At 43.0% G+C, this 19,466-nt stretch overlaps 2 protein-coding genes across 6 annotated transcripts in view; one reads left to right on the top strand and one right to left on the bottom strand.

Moving 5' to 3' along the window:
• The window catches only part of NCAPG (non-SMC condensin I complex subunit G), a 40,363-nt gene extending 35,684 nt beyond the window's left edge, over positions 1 to 4,679 (top strand). Inside the window, exons 20-22 of the mRNA XM_007517878.3 lie at positions 368 to 454; positions 3,443 to 3,512; positions 4,448 to 4,679. Coding sequence (XP_007517940.1) covers positions 368 to 454; positions 3,443 to 3,512; positions 4,448 to 4,571 — 281 coding nt within the window. The 3' untranslated portion in view covers positions 4,572 to 4,679. The remainder of the gene's footprint in view (positions 1 to 367; positions 455 to 3,442; positions 3,513 to 4,447) is intronic.
• A 1,866-nt stretch (positions 4,680 to 6,545) lies between these two features.
• LCORL (ligand dependent nuclear receptor corepressor like) overlaps positions 6,546 to 19,466 on the bottom strand; it is a 146,994-nt gene continuing 134,073 nt past the window's right edge. For 4 of the 5 annotated variants that reach the window (XM_060188280.1, XM_060188282.1, XM_060188283.1 and 1 more), the window contains one exon: positions 6,833 to 6,980. In XM_060188280.1, the coding sequence (XP_060044263.1) occupies positions 6,967 to 6,980 (14 nt within the window). In that variant the 3' untranslated portion in view covers positions 6,833 to 6,966. Of the gene's footprint in view, positions 6,981 to 19,466 lie in introns of all 5 variants that reach the window. The other variant, XM_060188286.1, reaches the window with a different exon arrangement.

Here is a 19,466-nt window from a genome sequence, read left to right as displayed (position 1 = left end):
GCCGGCAGGCTCCCTGAAGATCTCTGACCCTGTCCTTTCCACCTCATTTTTTCCATCTTGCATTTTTTTCCTAAAGGGTAGTTGCTGGTATTTCAAAAATGAAAGGAAAATTGTTCTAATGAATTTGCTTTGGGAAGCATATTAGTGATTGGTTTCTGCTCGATGGCCTTGTCACATGACAATCATAGTTTTGCGTGCTAATCTCTTCACATTCGTGTCTTTTTGGAACACCGAATTTGAACTTTTTCAATAGATGCTGCGAGACGAGTTGCCATTTCTATTGTATGAATAATTGATTTAGAAAGATCATTAAACCATTTCATGAGGTGAGCTCTTATTAACATTGTTCTGTTATTTCCTTTAACAGAAATGGATAAAGAAGCATATATGACTCCTCTCAAGGATGTAAAAGTAACCCATGCCACAAAATCCACTCATCGAAAGACTAACAGAGGTAGTGTATGTGTGGGCTAACTCGCTTGTTAAAGATTTATTTACTTTGTGGCAGAGAGAGGTGAAAATAGCAGCCCTGCTCTGGTATATGGAAAACCTGTGCTGGGAACTGAACCTGAGGCCTCACACATGACTGGCATACACTCGACTCACTGAGCCACCTTCTCGTCTTGTAGGTTCGCCGAGCGGTGGCAAGCTTGGTAGAGCACACACATTACTGCACAAGGACCTGGTCCCCACCTGCTGGGGGAAGGCTTCCCAAGTTTCTGTTAAAAATGGTGATGGTGGTAATAATAATAAATACTTATTTATTTTAAAATATAATTCTTTTTAAAATATTTATTTATTTATTACCTTTTGTTGCCCTTGTTTCTCATTGTTGTAGTTATTATTGTTATTGATGTCGTCGTTGTTGGATAGAACAGAGAAACGGAGAGAGGAGGGGAAGACAGAGAGGGGGAGAGAAAGACAGACACCTGCAGACCTGCTTCACCGCCTGTGAAGCGACTCCCCTGCAGGTGGGGAACGGGGGCTCGAACCGGGATCTTCACACCGGTCCTTGTGCTTTGCGCCACTTGCGCTTAACCCGCTGTGCTACCACACGACTCCCTGCCCTTGTTGTTTTATTGTTGTAGTTATTATTGTTATTGGTGTTATCATTGTTGGATAAGACAGAAATGGAGAGGAGAGGGGAAGACAGGGGGAGAGAAAGACAGACACCTGCAGACCTGCTTCACCGCCTGTGAAGCGCGACTCCCCTGCAGGTGGGGAGCTGGTGGCTTGAACTAGGATCCTTGCGCTTTGCACCACCTGTGCTTAACCAGCTGAGCTACTGCCTGACTCCCATAGTAATAATAATTATATATATACCAACACACATACACAGAAGTGGCAGTAGAGTCATTGTATGGATATTTAGCCCCAACAATAACTCTGGTGACAATTTTTTTTTTAAGCCTTATTTTCCAATGAAATACTTACTTTGTAAGTTTTGATGTCTTTTATTCCCAAGGATAAAGAATTTTAAATGTTTTAGGCTTCCTGAACTTTACCTTATTTCTCAGCAGATGATAGGCTGAAGTCTAAAATGCCATTACTGTCCCAGATACTTTGATTTCTTGTTTATTGTTATCACCGGGGCTGTGAATCCAGCACTCTTAGCAGCTTTTTTTTCCTTTTTTCACTGCATATATATATATATATATATATATATATATATATATATATATATGACGAGGAGAAGTTGAGAAGGGTGGAAGCTATATAGAAAGACACCTAGTTAAGCACTCACATTACAGGGTGCAAGGACCCAGGTTTAAGCCCCTGGTCCCCACCTGCAGGGGGAAAGCTTTGTAAGTGGGGAAGCAGGACTGGAGGTGTCTCTCTGTCTCCCTCTCGATTCCCCTTCTCAGTTTCTGTCTCTCTCCAATAATAAATAAATTAAACTATATAAAAAAATGTATAAAATACATATAAAAATATTAAAAAAATAGAAAGATACCTGCAGGCCTGTTTTCACAGCTTTCCCCTACAGGTGGGGAGTGGGGACTTAAACTCAGGTCCTTGTGTATGGTGACCTGTGCGCTGTGCCTCTACCTGTCTCCTTTCCAACTGCTTTTGAATGAAAGAAGTTGGATGCAAAAGATTATTGCATAGGAGCTATTGGGGTTCAGTTAGGATTTTCACCGTCAGATGTTCAACAATAAGTTTATATTGTCACTAGTTTGTACTCTCTTTTACACATTTAAACACACACTCTCCTTACCCTCAGCCCCAGTGCTTTTCTGGACTTTTGTTTTCTTTCTATTTTAATTTTGTTTCCTAGCACCACGACTTGTTAGAAAGTAAATGTAGACTGAAGGGGGGGGGGGGGGTCACTTGGAAAAAAAAAAAGAAAGAAATTCAAGGCATTTTTTATTTTTTTATTGTTTTCTTATTACAAATGCAATGCATGCTTATTACAGAAGAATAAGAAAATGCATTCAAGCAAACTAATGTAAAGAGCGCTAATAATCCCACCCATGAGCCAACGGTTATTTTCATCCTTGAAAAATATTTTGGAGGCCCCTGTATATTTTGATTTTGATTTCCTTTTTTTTTTTCCCCTTTCCTAAATGGAACCCGGCCCAATATTGTTTGTGGCCAGTTATTTAAAAGCAAATTGCTGGGTACTGTTCCTAATTAACCCCATATTATTGAATAAAGTTTTCCTGGCTATAACTGCCTAAGAAATTTCAGAATTAAATAAGTCAGTATATATATATTTCGGTGGGGAGGGAAGCCTAATGCCTCATACTAATAAGTAGAATAGGTCATTCTAAACTGATCAATTGGTTTTGAGCATATTTTTTCTAGTTAGTATGTCTGCCACCTTAAAAGAAAAAAAAAAAAAAAAAAAAAGAAGCTCAAACTTCATTTACATAGGTATGCTGTGTTTCTTATCCAGGAAGAACATTTCACAGGCCAAATGTCATCTTGGCAATTTCTAGCAAGTAGACTTTTTACAGCTCAGCATACTGCTAGTCTCTCCTTTTCATACTGAAGTATGTATCAGGACACATACATTGATTCACACATTTGAATATTTTACAAGGAACCATCATTACCTTCCTGACTAAACTTCTATTTCCTTAGAACATGTGTGCAGACTGAATATGCCTTTCTAACCTTAAATAAATCGTACCAGCTTCCCCCCACACCTGTGGTATAGCTATAGTATAGGCTCTCTGCTCTGGAGAGAACACGTTTGTTTTCCTTTATGCTTCCTTCCCACAAATACAGTTAAAACTTTGACTCTGATTCCTGTTTTTTCCCATGTCTATTATCAGAGCTCACCAAAAAAAAAAACAAAAAACTAATGTTGTTTAGGTTCCTTTTCTCTGTTGTGTTGACAACTGGTAATAAGATCTCTAGGAAATAGGTTTTGTGTAGCCCAGAAATTCGGTTAAAAACAATTAGCAGCTGGTTATAAGCTACACTGTCTTTTAAGGACGGAGAAGAGTGACAGCCTCAGTGAGGACGAGCCGAAGACGCCAGACTGTGGAGGCTGATTCTGAAAGGTATATCCACACGCCCGTCCAGACAACTGACAGAGGACTAACTCTCTGGTTTTAACTATTTTGAAGTAGGAAAAAAAAAATGTAGTTTGCTTCTACTGTGACAGAGAAACTCACCATTTAACAAGATAATTGGTGAAAGCTTTAACTGTCTGTTGGCTATGTAATCTGAAATTCACTATTGAGAGCATTTCGCCTCCTCTGACTTGTGTGCTGTTCCTGTTAGCTGGCGTGGCCGTTAGTAGGTGGCCATCTTTGACACGTTTCCTCAGATCCTGTTTCCACGTATTCTAGTGGCATGATGATGTGTGACCTTTGATTTTTGATGTAACAAAACTCCTTGAGATTTATATTTGGGGAGGGGGTTCCCTACATTTACAATGATAGAACAATTCTGCCTATAATCTGGATGTAGCATAACATTTATTTAGTTTTCCTTTCTGCCAGATTGAGTCACTGTTGGAAACAGGAAGTTTGTAGCTTTATCGGTAAAGTTATAATGTGTGTCTTTAGTATATTTCTTTAATTTTTTTTTTTTCATTTGAAATAACTTAGGGGGATCCTGTTAAAGGGTTTTAGGAATTTCTTGCCACATCAGAATACATCTGTCTTCACTCTGAGCTCTCCAAACCTTTGGGCAGTTAAGTGCTCCCTGCTTACTTATAAGTTTCATTATTATGAACTTTTATTTTTCCTGTATATAACACCCAAGTTCCATACAGACCTAAAGTAAATCAGTGAGGTTTTCCATAGTTCACTTGGCTGGATAAGCGGTCACTGTTTTTTGGTTTTGAGATTTTTAATTATAAACATGATGAGTGGAATTTGGATATCATTATCACGCAATGATAAAATGACAGAAACAATGCTTTATTTTTAAATAAATCCTAGCCTTAACGCTTGTATTTAAATTGTGTGTTTTCAATATCTGTTTCTAGTGATCCTGACATTCCTGAGCCGGTATCACAAATGAAGATGAGGTTACCCAGACGAGCCAAAACAGCAGCGCTCGAAAAAAGCAAGCTGAACCTTGCCCACCTTCTCAGTGAAGATACAAGTTAGGAGAAGGTGGAGACCGTTTCTCTCTCTCTGTCTCTCTCTTTCTCTTTTCTTTTCCCCTTTATTTTTAGATCTTTAATAAATTTTACCTTTGTGTCCAAATCAGAAAAAGCCTGATGCCTTACAAGACTTTGTGCTGTACACGTCTGTGATACACTGCCTGTGTCCCAGCACTAGGACAGTGTGTGCACCACAGTCACACAGATTCCATCAGGACCTGAGATGGGCTGAGGAATCCGGCTTGTCAGGCAGCTTTTCCAGCGATGCCTGTGAACGCTCACATGACAGGGTCGGGGCATTATAGATAGTTCTTTAGCATAACTGGCTAGTAGCTTGCATTTGGACTGACTTAGGGTCTTTCCAACATAGATAAAAAATACCTCTTCACACATTGAAAAAGCAACATCTTAAGGACAAAAGTAGTGCCACTCATTCTTTAGGAAAGAGCTCACTGGCAGGGAGGAGGTGTAGGATAACAAACTAGTCTACCCAGCAGTCAGGTTTTGATAACTTTGTTTCCTATACTAAAAATATTTTTGATAATGTTCCCTGCCTGGGCAATTTCTCTTCTTAAAATATCCACGTAGTAGAGCTCTAGCTTGCTCATATCCATCAAAGTCACGAAGTCGTTTTCTATGCTCTTGGCATAACAAAATATATTGTGGATAATAAAAAAATAGCACTAGTGGGGAAAGATGACAGAAAGTCCTCTACATACTAATTACGAGCACTATTCCTTGTCAGCTTCATCTGTCTTCTGCAGTTGGCATTCACCTGACTCACACCATTAAAATCAGTCTCTTCTACAACAACCAACAAAACAACCTTTGTTTATCGCTTTGATTATGATCTTTTCTCGTTATTACTCAGAATAGAAAAGCTCTATTGGATCTACTTTTCATAATTGTGCTTTTATTTATTTATTTATTTTTTAGGTTTATTTACCAGAGGTCACATAGCTAGGTGATAAAATAGAGCAAAAGTCAGGTTGTTGTGCTTTTTGAAACCAGATTGCTATATTACATACATCTAAGTGCTTTATAAAACTCAGAATTAGAAAAGAGTCTGAAAGTTACAAAGAATGTTTATAAAGGAAAAGGCAGATATGGTGGTTATATAAAACAATGAAAAGTAAATGATTGTTTTTTCATTTGTTGGCTCTGTGTCTTTTCCTGTGCTTCAGATGCCTTAAGTCCCTGTCCAAAAAATTCTGGGGGTGGGGAGGGGGAAGACAGGGAGACATAAGGATTTTAAAATGTATTATTAGGAAAAGTCTTTAGAAACAACAAACAAAATCCCATTGACCTCTTACCTAGGCTTTTCAAAGGAAGAGGGAGGAAGGAGACTTGGTCTCATGTATTCACATGAACCCCTGTACCAAAGTTTGCTTTCTCTGGCATGGGAAAAATAAAATCAACCACCAGTCCCTTAGTATATTCTTACTATTCAAGTTTTAGATGGCAGTTTCACAAACCACTGCTGCAGCTATGCTTTGCACTGTTAAATGTAAGGAATATGACTGATATTAAAGCATTCCTTCACACTTGAAAATCAATGGCTAGAACTCGTTAGGGCCAACAGATATATGCCCACTCACCAGTTTTCATTCAAAACTGGTAACAAATGAAACAAAATTGCTGGAAGAGGCACAGCTTTGCCGAAGAGTAAACATACCGTTTTGTGCCACAGACTTTAGAGGCTGAAAATACAGAAGAAGGGAACTGAGCAGCTCAGTTCTCCTTGAATGAAACATGCTACTGGACAAACCGATGATGTTCCTGTACGTATATAACTTGACAGAGATACCTTTGCCTTTTGCCGTTTTGCTTCGAGGTAGTTGGGATCCACCTGTTACACAGCTGTCCACGGGCAGGTCATCACCACAAGTCTTTACGATACTAGCCTTCTAAACCACATAATGCATTCTATATTAAAACTGCACAGGAAACAAACAAACAAACAAAAAAAACCCAGAACTGGGGACAAGTATGTATTTAAACTTAGGGCATAAAGAATTCACAAAATACCATTAAAAAGAGAAACATCAAAGTCCATTTGTTCTGCAAAATCCCACAATGGTCTGGTGAAAAACACACCCACACCCAAAGGATAGAACTAAGTGATAATGCCAATGGCTTAATATAAAGACAAATCACAGGACAGGAAGTATTTCAGGATCAACTGGTAAATGCTTCTTGTTCAGCGGGAAGAATAACTGACGTACCAAATAAGGGTGGAAGAGGAACTGCCACTTATTTTTCTTCGCCGTTGAGATTTTGGTTATGAACCGTGCAGCTCGCCGTATTCCATTCAACGGGACGGTTAAGGCACATCTTAATGGGACTCAACGGGCAGCTTGCGTTATCCCCGTCAGGCAAGTTCAGTTTCTCATCAGTGTTCATTTGTAGCATGCTGAAAACAAAAAGAAGTAAACCGCTTTGCTTTAATTTCAGTGGAATTAATCGTGCAGAAGAAAAAGGCAAGTTTTCTTGTGAGGCTCCCAAACATTAGAGTTGTGAATACCAGAGGCCATCTGATCTACGGAGCTTGCTGGAACTCGGTTTTTTTCTCAAACCTTCCTCCATTTTTTTTTTTTTTTTTTTTTTGCCACCAGCACTGCTCCCAGTGGCCGCCTCCCCACCTCAAATAGAGAGAGACAGAGAGATACTGCAGCACAGCTGCATGAAGCTTCCCTGGTATGTGGTGGCCCAGGGCTCAAACCTGGTCCTTCTTGCACACAGTAAGGAGCCTGATTGTTTTAACATGCCCACTGATTTACCAGGAGACAAAGAATGAAGGAGTCTTGCCCACCCCCCCCCCCCTTGTGAATGCTGCTTTGTTCTGGGCACATTCACGTGTTTGACTTATCTCACTGAAATTCCAGTAACGTGGTAATGTCCAGTCACGTCAAATACACAACAGCTAAGTACAAGTCAGCCTGAAGTTATATACATAGGCACTGTATTGGAGCTGGTTTGTTTTGTTCCCCTAGAGCTCTTCAACTTGCCTGGTTTTGTTGCTGGGAGTTTTAGTTGTCCAGATTACATGGTGGCCAGCACCTGAGGGTGCTGGCACCCACGGATCCTCCCTATTCTGGCTGCCTGTTTCAAAGGATTTCATGTTAAAAAGGTGCTGGCTTAACTCATGTATCTTAGGTCGGTCAGATTCCTATTCCACATCCTTTCCTCACACACACTCTTCCTTCTGGCTTGTGTTATCCCACAGTCTCCTGGGAACTCAATGCTGCACCTGGGAGTCTTAGCTCTGGGCTCTGCAACATCTGACCCCCCAGTCCCACCATACCTCCAAACAAACGGCACTATTCTGGCTTCTCTGCAGTCTCCTGTCTGAAGGTCTAGACTGGAAGCCCTCGGAGGGATGGGTGTTGAAGTGCTCAGTTCTGTGGAGATGAGTGCAACGCTGGCGACACAGCCACTCAATAAAAATTGTGTACGCATTTGTAAAACAGCATCTGAAGGGGCCAGGTGGTGGTGCACCGGGTTAAATGCACACGTTAAGGTGCACAAGGACCCAGGTTCAAGCCCTTGGCCCCCACCTGCAGGGGAAAGCTTCTCGAGTGGTAAAGCAGGGCTGCAGGTGTCTTATCTTTCTGTCCAATAATAAGTAAATAAATATTAAAAATAAACAGCATCTGTAAACATTTCTGACAGTGCTACTCTTAAGAATCTTCATTTCGTGCGAAGTGCAAAGACCAGTGTAAGGATCCCAGTTCGAGCCCCCGGCTCCCCACCTGCAGGGGAGCCGCTTCACAAGTAGTGAAGCAGGTCTGCAGGTGTCTATTTTTCTCTCCACCTCTCTGTCTTCCCCTCCTCTCTCCATTCCTCTCTGTCCTATCTAACTACAATGACATCAATAACAACAACAATAATAGCTACAACAATAGAACAACAAGGGCAACAATAGGAAATATTTTTCTTTTTTAAAAAAGAATCTTCATTTCAGGGGGCTGGGGGGGGGGGGCTAGTACACCCAGTTAGGCACACATAGGACTAAGCACAAGGACCCGGGTTTGAGTCTCCGCTCCCCACCTGCAGTGGGGATGCTTCATGAGTGGTAAAATAGGTCCACAGGTGTCTTTCTCTCTTCCCCTCTGTCTCCCCCTCCACTCAAGTTCTCTTTGTCTATCAAATACAAAGAGGGGGAAAATGGCTGCTGGGTACAGTGGGTTCATAGTGCTGGCACTGAGCCCCAGTAACAACCCTGATGGTAGTAAAAAAAAAAAATTCATTGGAAGCACAGAAACATTGAGAATTCAAAAGATAGATCTAACTCAGTGTAATACACATGTAACCCCAAGTCTCAAATAAAATTTACGGGAGTCTAGTCACACCCTCAGATGTGAGTTCATATTTAATAGCTTGCAGTACACTAGCTCATTTGACTCTTAATCTGTCAGCCTTTTCATCAACCGCAGGTCTTGGAAGTCTTCCTATGAGTATTAAGGAAAATGAGCTGTCTGGAATTGAAGTAACTGTTGAGCTGGTAAGTGGCAGTAGTATCCAGATTCCAGTAGCATTTCATGACCCCTCCTCCCACTCTGAATCTGCCCATTCAGCAGGCCCGAGAGATTTAACGTTTATTTTAACCCGTATAGTACAGGCGAAGGGAGACTGCATGAATGGTTATGCAAGCGACCTTCCTGTCTGAGACTACCAAATCCCAGGTTGACTCCCCTGCACCACCATGCGCCAGAGCTGAGCTGTGCCTTGGTCAACATTCTTAGTGTTCACCATAGCACATAACCCTGGTTGTGCTGAATGGTGTGGTCTCAGCTTCTCCTTGTTAAAAAATAAATGACTCTTTAGGGGCCCGGTGGTGGCACACTGGTTGAGTGCACGCTACAGTGCTCAAGGACCCAGGTTCAAGCACCCGGTCCCCATCTTCAGGGGGAAAGCTTTGTGAGTGGTCAAGCAGGGCTGCATATGTCTCTCTCGCTCTCTCTCCCCCTCTCCCCCTTCTCTCTCAATTTCTGACTGTCTTTATCAAAAAGATACTAAAAAAATAAATGAATCTTTAAGTATTTATTTATTGGATAGAGATGGAGAAATCAAAGGAGAAGGGAGGGGCAGGTGCCAGTCCCTGTTCGGGCGCCACTATGCCGGGCTAGCTTCGCGGGCGGGAGAGAGAGACGACCAGGGACTCATGGCTGAGTGGTACGCAGTTCAGTCTTTAGTCATGAGGAACACAGCACAATCTAAGCTATCTCTAATGACAATCCTGTCCTTATTTATCCTGAGGCGGAAGTGTCAGGTCCGAAGAAGATGTAGGTAGGATAGGGGGTGGGGAGAAGGAAAAAGCATGCAAAACAGTGAGGATTAAACCAATGCCCTGGAGGCAGGGCGGTGCTTAGTTAACAGTGGTTATGTAAATAGAATACAGTGCTAAGCAGGGGTGATTAAACCAATGAAACAGAAGGGGTCTTAGAAGCAGAATTTAGAAGCAAACCAACAGGCAGGTACAGAGGGAGACAGACACCTGCAGCACTGCTTCAGTGCTTGTTAAACTTTCCCAGGTCTTCTTCAGGTGGGAGCCAGGGGCTCCTTGGGCATTGTGATAGATGTCCTCAACAAGGTTCGCCACCACCTGGACCCAATGGTGGTGCACCTGGCTGAGCGCACACGTTACAGCGTGCAAGGACATGGTTCAAGCTCCCAGTCCTCACCTGTGGGGCAAAGGTTCACAAGTGGTGAAGCAGGCTGCAGGGGTCTCTGTCTCTCTCCCTCTCTATCTCCTCCTCCCCTCTCAACTTTTCTATCTCCAATAATAAAATTTAAAAAGTAATTAAAATGCATTATGATAATTTGGAGATGGCTGTGTTTAATTCATAACCACTTAACAACAACCTGATGGGTGTGCATATAATTGAGGCTCTGCTGATAGTGGAATACCAAGAAGAGAAGAATACAAGAATGCAGCCCCTTTCGAAGCGATAGAGTGGCAGTGGCATTAGAACAACAAAGCCCCCCCAGAATATACATGAAACAGACCTCCTAGTTTTTTCCAAAACGGAAACCCCAAATCTTCATCTGCAATATTCTTGCCTTTAGGTTCATGATTAGCCAACAATTTGTTCTGCTTTCTATCTTAACTCTTTTTTTTTTTCAGCCACCAGTTAGAGAGACAGAGACACCACCATGGCACTCTCAGTGGTGATGGGACTTGAGCCTCAGACACACAGTGCAAGGCTGGGGCCCTACCCAGTGAATTCTCTCCGGCCCTGGAATTAAAGTTTTGACAAAATGGGCTTTAATTTCAGGAGTCTGTAGCATAACCATAAATACCTGCATCAAATGAAAGATTTATCAACATTCTGTTCTTGTTTTGGGTAGAGCCTTACTCAGCTCTGGCTGGTGGTGGTGTCGGGCATTGAACCTGGGAAGTCTTGCACTCAAGCCCTGTGTGCTACTCCCTGCACTGTCTTCCCAGGTGTCAGCTTAAAGATGGTTTGTGTACTGATGAGTCTGAAGCAGAGTAACACTCTGTCACATGTGGTGCCAGGGATCAAACTCAGGACCCCAGGTTAGCAACCCTTGAGCCACCAAACCCAGCTGCCCTGGACTTTTCTAGTTTTTGAAGTCTTTATTTTATTGGATAGAGACAGCCAGAAATCAAGAGGAAGAGGGAGGGAGAGAGAGAGAGAGAGAGAGAGAGAGAGAGGGAGAGAGAGAGAGAATATTGCAGCACTGCTTTGACACTCACAAAGCTTTCCCCATGCAGGTGGATTCGGGCTCAAACCCAAGTCCTTGAGAATTGTGACGTGCACTCAACCAAGTGCACCAGCGCCCAGCCCCAATGTAGCCCCCCCCCCCCTTCTTACTTTGGTGCAGGGGCTTGAACCTGGGGCTTTGGAGCCTCAGGCACAAGAGTATTTTTGCATAACCATTTTGCTATCTACCCCCACTCCCCCATGTAGTTTTTAAAAACATTTTTTGCATATTTTAGAAAATAGGCAATACATTTGCAGAATTAAAAAAAAAAACACAACACTACGAAGTGTACAATGCTGTCTCTCATGGCTGCCAGTCACACGACACAGAGCAATTCAAGGATCGAGTTTTTGCGACGCCTCTGGTCTCTCCATAGTCATACTGACATAGTGAGAGAATCCTGCTCCAGCCCTCACCCACCCCACCCCATACAATATGTATAATCTTCTGTATCTCATGTTAAACATATGTCTATATAGGAGATTATTTCACAACGTAAAATCAAACCTTGGTTCTTTCAGTAGTCTCAGAATTCCACCCACTGCATGGATAATGACTTAATTCAATCTGACTTTTCGGCTATTCCCGTATTTTGCTTAAAACAACTATGTATTAGGTGGGGAAGATAGTCTAAAGGTTATGAGGGCAGACTCTAGTGCCTGAGGCTTTGAGGTCCCAGGTTCAATCCCCAACACTACTGTTAGCCAGAGCGGAGCACTATGCTGGTATATACATATATGTACGTATTAAACACACAGTCTCTTTATGATGCAATTATATCTTCAGGGTTGATAGCTTAGACTAGCTGGTACTTTTAGTGGCCAGGAGGTGGCGCACCTGAGTAAGCACACACATTACAGTGTGTAAGGACTCAGGTTCAAGTCCCTGGTCCCCACCTGTAAGGGCAAAACTTCAGGAGTGGTGAAGCAGGGCTGTAGGTATCTCTCCTTCTCTATCTCCTCCTCCCCTCTCAATTTCTGTTTCTATCTAATAATAAATAAAATAAAGATTAAAAGAAAGGTAATTTATACTCTTAGTGGTAATACATACTAAAATTTGTGGGGCTTTGATACAATGATATGTTAAAACTGCATTAATCTGCATTTCCCTTAAGAGGAAAGTTATGCTCACTTTTTTAAAAGTAATTCTTTTTTTTTAAATTATCTTTATTGGATAGAGACAGCCAGAAATCAAGAGGGAGGTGGGTGATAGAGAAAGAGAGAGACAGACAGACAGACAGAAAGACACCTGTAGCCCTGCTTCGCCACTTGTAAAGCTTTCCCCTGCAGGTGGGGATAGGCGGCTCAAACCCAGGTCTTTGAGCACTGTAACATGAACGCTCAACCGGGTGCGCCACCACCCGCCCCCCCCAGACCATTTTTCCCCTTTCGTTGCCCTTGTTGTTTTATCATTGTTGTTATTGTTGCTGTCGTTGGATAGGACAGAGAGAAATGGAGAGAGGAGGGGAGACAGAGAGGGGGGAGAGAAAGACAGTCACCTGCAGACCTGCTTCACCGCCTGTGGCGCTTTGTGCCACGTGCGCTTAACCTACTGCGCTACCGCCGGACTCTCTGTGCTCTCTCTTATCTTAGAAGTATTCTACGTGATTTACAATCTCATTCTCATCACTCTAATTCATTAGCAGTTTGTATCCACTTAGTGATTTTATCATGAATCCATCCTGTAATTTTCCTTTTGCATTTTTGGCCTACAGGGTTATTGCTGGGGCGTGGTACCGGTGCTATGAATCCACTCCACCTGGAGGCCATTTTTTCCATTTTTGTTTTTAATTTTTTTACATTTATTTATTTATTTATTTTCCCTTTTGTTGCCCTTGTTGTTTATCGTTGTTGTTGTTATTGCTGTCATTGTTGTTGGATAGGACAGAGAGAAATGGAGAGAGGAAGGGAAGACAGAGAGGGGGAGAGAAAGACAGACACCTGCAGACCTGCTTCACCACCTGTGAAGCGACTCCCCTGCAGATGGGGAGCCGCAGGCTGGAACCGGGATCCTTATGCCGATCTTTGTGCTTTGTGCCACCTGCGCTTAACCCACTGTGCTACCGCCCGACTCCCCATTTTTTCCATTTTTATTTGACAGGACAGAGAGAAATTGAGAGGGGAGGCAGAGTGGGAAAGAAAGACACCTGCAGACCTGCTTCACCGCTTATGAGTCATTCCCACTGCAGGTGGGGAGCAGGGGCTTGAACCTGGATCTTTGCACTGGTCCTTGCGCTTTGTACTATGTGGGCTTAACCAGGTGAGCCACCACCCGGCCCATTCTCTAACGTTTCCAAAGATTTGGAAAATCTTTCTCACGAGGGTGAGAAAGAGCCCTGATCAATTCTAGCATGTAGTGGTACCAGAGTGTGAAGTTGGACCTCTAGGGCCTCAGGCAGGTCTGGTGCACTACCCCTGTGCATGTTTCCTGGTTCCACTCTAATTTCCTTTTTCTTTTTGCCTCCAGGGTTATTGCAGAGGCTCAGTGTCTACATTAGGCATCCACTGCTCCTGTAGGCTATTTTTTCCCTTTTGTTGCCCTTACTGGTTACTGTTGATATTATTGTTGTTTTTGGACAGGACAGAGAGAAATGGAGAGAGGAGGGGAAGACAGAGAGGGGGAGAGATAGACACCTGCAGACCTGCGTTACCGCTTGTGAAGCGTCCCCCCTGCAGGTGGGGGGCGGGGGCTTGAACTGGGATCCTTACTCAGGTCCTTGCGCTTTGGGCCATGCCATGTGCGCTAAACCCGCTGCGCTAACGCCCAGCCCCCACCCCCATTCTAATTTCTTTCTCTCTTTTCCTTGTTTCTTTTTGATTGCGACAGAGAAACTGAGAGGGAAGGGGAATTTAGAGTGGGGAGAAGAGAGACACCTGCAGGTGAGGACGAGGGTTTGAATTGGGGATTTTGAGCAGCGAGATAATACGTGCTATTGGGTACAGCACTACCCAGATCCCCATCCTCCACTTCTTTTTTTTTTGCCTCCAGTGTTATCACTGGGGCTCAGTACCTGCACTACGAACCCACTGCTCCTGGAGGCCATTTTCCCCATTTTGTTGCCGTTGTTGTTGTTGGACAGGACAGAGAAATAGGACAAAAAGAAATAGGACAGAGGAGGGGAAGACAGGAGGAGAGAAAGACACCTGCAGACCTGCTTCATCGCTTGTGAAGCCCCCCGCCACAGGTGGGAAGCTGGGGAATGGGGGTCGAACCCGGATCTTTGCGCAGGTCCCTGTGTTTCACTTCGCTCCTTGTGCGTTCAGCCTGCTCCGCTACCACCCCTCCAACTTTTTTTTAATCATTAAAGTTCCTAGTCTTTTATTTTTATTTATTTTATTATTTTATTTATTTATTCTCTTTTGTTGCCCTTGTTGTTTTATTGTTGTAGTTATTGTTGTTGTCGTCGTTGTTGGATAGGACAGAGAGAAATGGAGAGAGGAGGGGAAGACAGAGAGGAGGAGAGAAAGATAGACACCTGCAGACATGCTTCACCGCCTGTGAAGCGACTCCCCTGCAGGTGGGGAGCCGGGGTTCGAACCGGGATCCTTATGCCGGTCCTTGTGCTTTGCGCCACCTGCGCTTAACCCGCTGCGCTACAGCCCGACTCCCTAAAGTTCCTAGTCTTTTACATCATGATTGAGAAAGCTGACAGAGCAGTGTTTGAAGCTGATATTTTTACCCTGTGATATATATTTTTTAATTTTTAAATAATTATCTTTATTTACTGGATAGAAACAGCCAGAAATTGAGAGGGAAGGGGGTGATAAGAGAGGGAGACAGACATCTGTGACACTGCTTCACCGCACGAAGTTTTCCCCCTGCAGATAGGGACCCCGGGTTCGAACCTGCATCCTTGCACATTGTACCACTGTGTGCCCATCCAGGTGCGCCACCAATTGGCCCCTTACCTGGGATTCTAAGGAAAACTCAACAAGAGAGAAACTGGTACTTTTGTTAACAGAGCCTTACTAGTCAGTCTTACAGCCTTGGATGATTAACTTTCTCCAGATTTTCATCTGTAAGGGAAAGCATTGAATGACATCTTCCCTGATTCTTGTAGACGTGTCTTATCTAATAATAATAATAATAAATAAAAACTATATGGAGCTATAGACAAAGTCTTAGCTTAATACTATATACTTAGTAAAGTATGTGGGGGGGAGGTTGAAAGATATTTACATTGTATGCATTTAAATTTAATATTTTGTTATTGGATAGAGACAGAAATTGAAGGGAAGGAGAGATAGAGAGAGGGAAAGAGACAGAGATACCTGCAGTCTTGCTTCACCAGTCATGAAGCTTTTCCCCTATAGGTGGGGACCAGGGGCTTGAACTTGGGTCCCTGCGCACTGTAATGTGAGCACTTTACCAGGTGCGCCACCACCTGTCCCCCTCATCTTACACATTTTTAAACTGCCACTAGGGTTATCGCTGGGGCTCGGTGCCTACATGACAAAACACTATTCCTCGCGGCCATTTTTTTCCTTTTATTTACTTATTCTTTATCTGATAGAAAGGTCAGAAATTGATAGGGGTGGGGAAGATAGAGAGGGAGACAGAGAGACACCTGCACACCTGCTTCACCACTCATGAAGCTCCCCCCCCTATGCAGTTGGATACCGGAGGTGTGAACTGGGGTCCTTACACATGGTACTATGTGCACTCCATTGGGTGGGCTATCGCCCAGCCCCCCCCATATTTTATGCTTTAAGGTCTTTTCTCTTCTATCTTATTTATTCATTTTAGAGAAAGAAGAGAGAGGGAAGGAGGCAGAGACAGCACAGTTCTGAAACACTCCCTTCAGTGTGTGGTAGGGACCAGGTTCAAATCTGGGTTGTGTACATGCCAAAGCAACACACTATCCAAGTAGGCTATATACTGGCCCTTCTGTATTTATTTACTTGGTCTCTTCTATGTCCATTAACAATGGATTTCAATAGAAAAATGAAAGTCCACAAGGGGAAGAGGTGCCTGACATGATCACTTCGATGTCATGTCTAAGTATAGTTTCAGTACTTTGGTAATGTCACTCACCCTACGATTCTGCCTTTAAGGTTGGGGAGAGAGTTCTCCCTGTTGGAGCGCCAATTACACTCCTGAAATCTAGAGGTCACAGGTTCAATCCTTAGTTCCATCCTACAACAGAGCTGACCAGTGGTCTGGTGTCTCTTTCATATATATATCCTCTTCACCATCTGAATTAAAGTTTATAGGATATGTGTATTTTAATTAAGTGTGAAATATGGAAATCTTTTGTGGGTCAGAGAAATCCAAGGTAATGCTTACTGATGACTCTAACAAAACATTTTTGATACATACACACAGCTGATTGTTCCGACTCATTTTCCTCTTCCTAGGACTAGGTAGTGGTTCAATTTTGTCATGTAGAATAAATGATAAGGTAGCCACACTGCAGTAAGCTGTGTTAAGACCGGTCTGACAATTTCTTTTTTTTTTTTCATTTTTTAAAAATATTTATTCCCTTTTGTTGCCCTCGTTATTTTATTGTTGTAGTTACTATTGTTGTTGTCGTTATTGTTTTTGTTATTGACGTTGTTGATAGGACAGAGAGAAATGGAGAGAAGGAGGGGAAGACAGAGAGGAGGAGAGAAAGACAGACACCTGCATACCTGCTTCACCTCCTGTGAAGCGACTCCCCTGCAGGTGGGGAGCTGGGGGCTCTAACCGGGATCCTTCCTCCAGTCCTTGTGCTTTGCGCCACCTGCACTTAACCCACTGCGCTAACGCGCGACTCCCGGCAATTTCATTTATAGAGTGGTCTCTACAGATACTTGACTAAGATTCAGTTGTAGCAAACACCCTCTTGAGGTGCAGAAACAAAACTCAAGGTCACAGAGCTCTATCTTTTGTTGCCTGTCCTGCACACCACCCCTTGAGCCGTGAATCTGTTATGTTTTTCTCTTCATGTTATTGGTCACTGATTTCTTCAGATTACTTAGCAACAAGTTTCTGGTCTACAGATTTCAGACAAGAAAGAAAATCCAAATGAATCCAACCATACTTCTAAGAGAGGTGCCAGAGTGGCCCTAGATTTAAGTGAATAAGGAGCTGCTAGTCATGTTTTCACTGACTGAAAAAACAAAACAAAAAGGGGGGTGAGCTGGGTGGCTCAACTGGTTGAGCGCACGTTACAATGTAAAAGGTCCTGGGTTCAAGCCCCTGGCTCCCACCTGCAAGGGGGATGGTTCACTAGCAGTGAAGCAGTACTGCAGGTATCTCTCTCTTTCCCTTCTCTATCTCCCCTTCCTTCTTGGTTTCTTTTTCCAGTAAATCAGCAAATTAAAAAAAAAAAAAAAAAACATAGCATGACATGCTTCTGAAGACTAACCTTTAGTTAAGGGTTGCCAAGGAGACAAGAGACCAGCTGCCTAGATAATCTCAATTCCCTTGTAGGATCTGGAATTTGAATATTAGCTTCAACAATGTAGCCAAAGTCATCAAATTGGAACTCATCTATTTAACTCTAATTCTGGATGATTGGTTTAATTTGTTCTGAAAAGTGGTGTAAATTCAGGAAATGTTTACTATCCTGACTGGGCGCTCTTCTCAAGTCCCAGGTCTTTGGACATCTAGGTACTGCCAGATAACAGAGCTAGTTAACAGAGCCTTTGTGAAATAGACATTTTCATGCCTTTGATGTTGTAAGACACTAAGAACTGGGGCTGGGTAGTGACATACTTGGTTGAGCACACATAACAGTGAACAAGGACCCCCATTTCAAGCCCCTACTCCCCATCCTTGTGGGTGGTAAAGCAAGAATTATGTGTCATGGGGGTAGACAACATAATGGTTATGCAAAGAGACTCTCATGCCTGAGGCTCCAAAGTCCCAGGTTCAATCCCATGCACCACCATAAGCCAGAGCTGAGCAGTGCTCTGGTAAAAAAAAAAAAAAGAAAAAAAAAAAAAGAATTATGTGTCTCTTTCCCTGTTTATCTCCCCCTGCCCTCTCAATTTCTCTATCCTATTAAAATAAAATAAAATAAAATGAAAATGGCTGCCTAGAACGAGTCCCAGAGATAGTGTTTGTATGTTCACCAGGTAGCTGGATATCCGCAGAGGGTATTGCCACAGGGCAGCGTTTCTGAAGGAGCTGGTGTGAGGTCACCAGTCAGGTCAGGTAGTGAGAGAAGTCAGAGTCTGCTCATTTGTCCCTCTGACACTTAACCAACACCTGCCTGACATATTAGAAATGTAAAACTGGGGCCAGGCATTGGCACACCTGGTAGAACGCATTTATTACAATGCACAAGGACCCAGGTTCAAGCCTCCAGTCTCCACCTAGGAGGAGGAGTTTCATAAGTGGTGACGCAGTCCTGCAGGTCTCTCTCTCTCTCTCTCTCTCTCTGCCCCTGCCTTGATTTGTTTCTATGCAAAAGAAATGAAGTATAGCAAAGAAATATAAAACTATGAGACTAATTTTTTAAAAAATATTTTTATTTATTACTGAACAGAGAGCGATAAATTGAGGGGAGGAGGAGAGAGACAGAGACACACCTGCAGCCCTGCTTCACCACTCTGAAGTTCTCCTCCTGCAGGTGGGGACTAGGGGCTGGAACCCAGGCCCCTGTGCACAGTAATGTGAGCCTTAAGCAGGTGAGCCACTGCCCGGCCCCTGATGTTACCTGTTTTCAGGGATATTTTTTCACATTCCATGATTAAAATCACTTGTAATTTCTACAAAAGGAGTAGCTAGAAGTCTGAGTGATTAGAGAGAAGGTTAACCCCAGCATCAGGGAGATCATAGGATTAAAACACTGGGCTTTTAGACATGAAGGTTGTGAGGAGGGAAGCTGTGTATAGCCTGAGGGCTGGTCAGGAATAAGTTACTGATCACCTAGTGCATGCTTCTTAACTTCCAAGGTGTGATATAACTGCAGAGAAAGATAATCAAAATGCCCATTTCTTAGGGGCAATGCTATTATTAAATAGATTCAAGTAACCAAAGCATTTGGTACAAAGAATACTTAGATGATGTCTGGCTGCTGGAGACATAGTAAGGACTCTGTAAATCAATAACAAAATTAACAAAAATCAGGCTGGGGAAATACAGTGGTTATGCAAAAGCCTAGTCTTCAAGATCCTGGGTTCAATTTCCACCAACACCATACCTGAGCAGTAGTTTGGCTTTAAAAAAATTAAAATCAGGG

The sequence above is a fragment of the Erinaceus europaeus genome, chromosome 3 (assembly GCF_950295315.1).
Source record: "Erinaceus europaeus chromosome 3, mEriEur2.1, whole genome shotgun sequence".
NCBI lineage: Eukaryota > Metazoa > Chordata > Mammalia > Eulipotyphla > Erinaceidae > Erinaceus > Erinaceus europaeus.
This window is presented reverse-complemented; position numbering and strand designations above follow the sequence as displayed.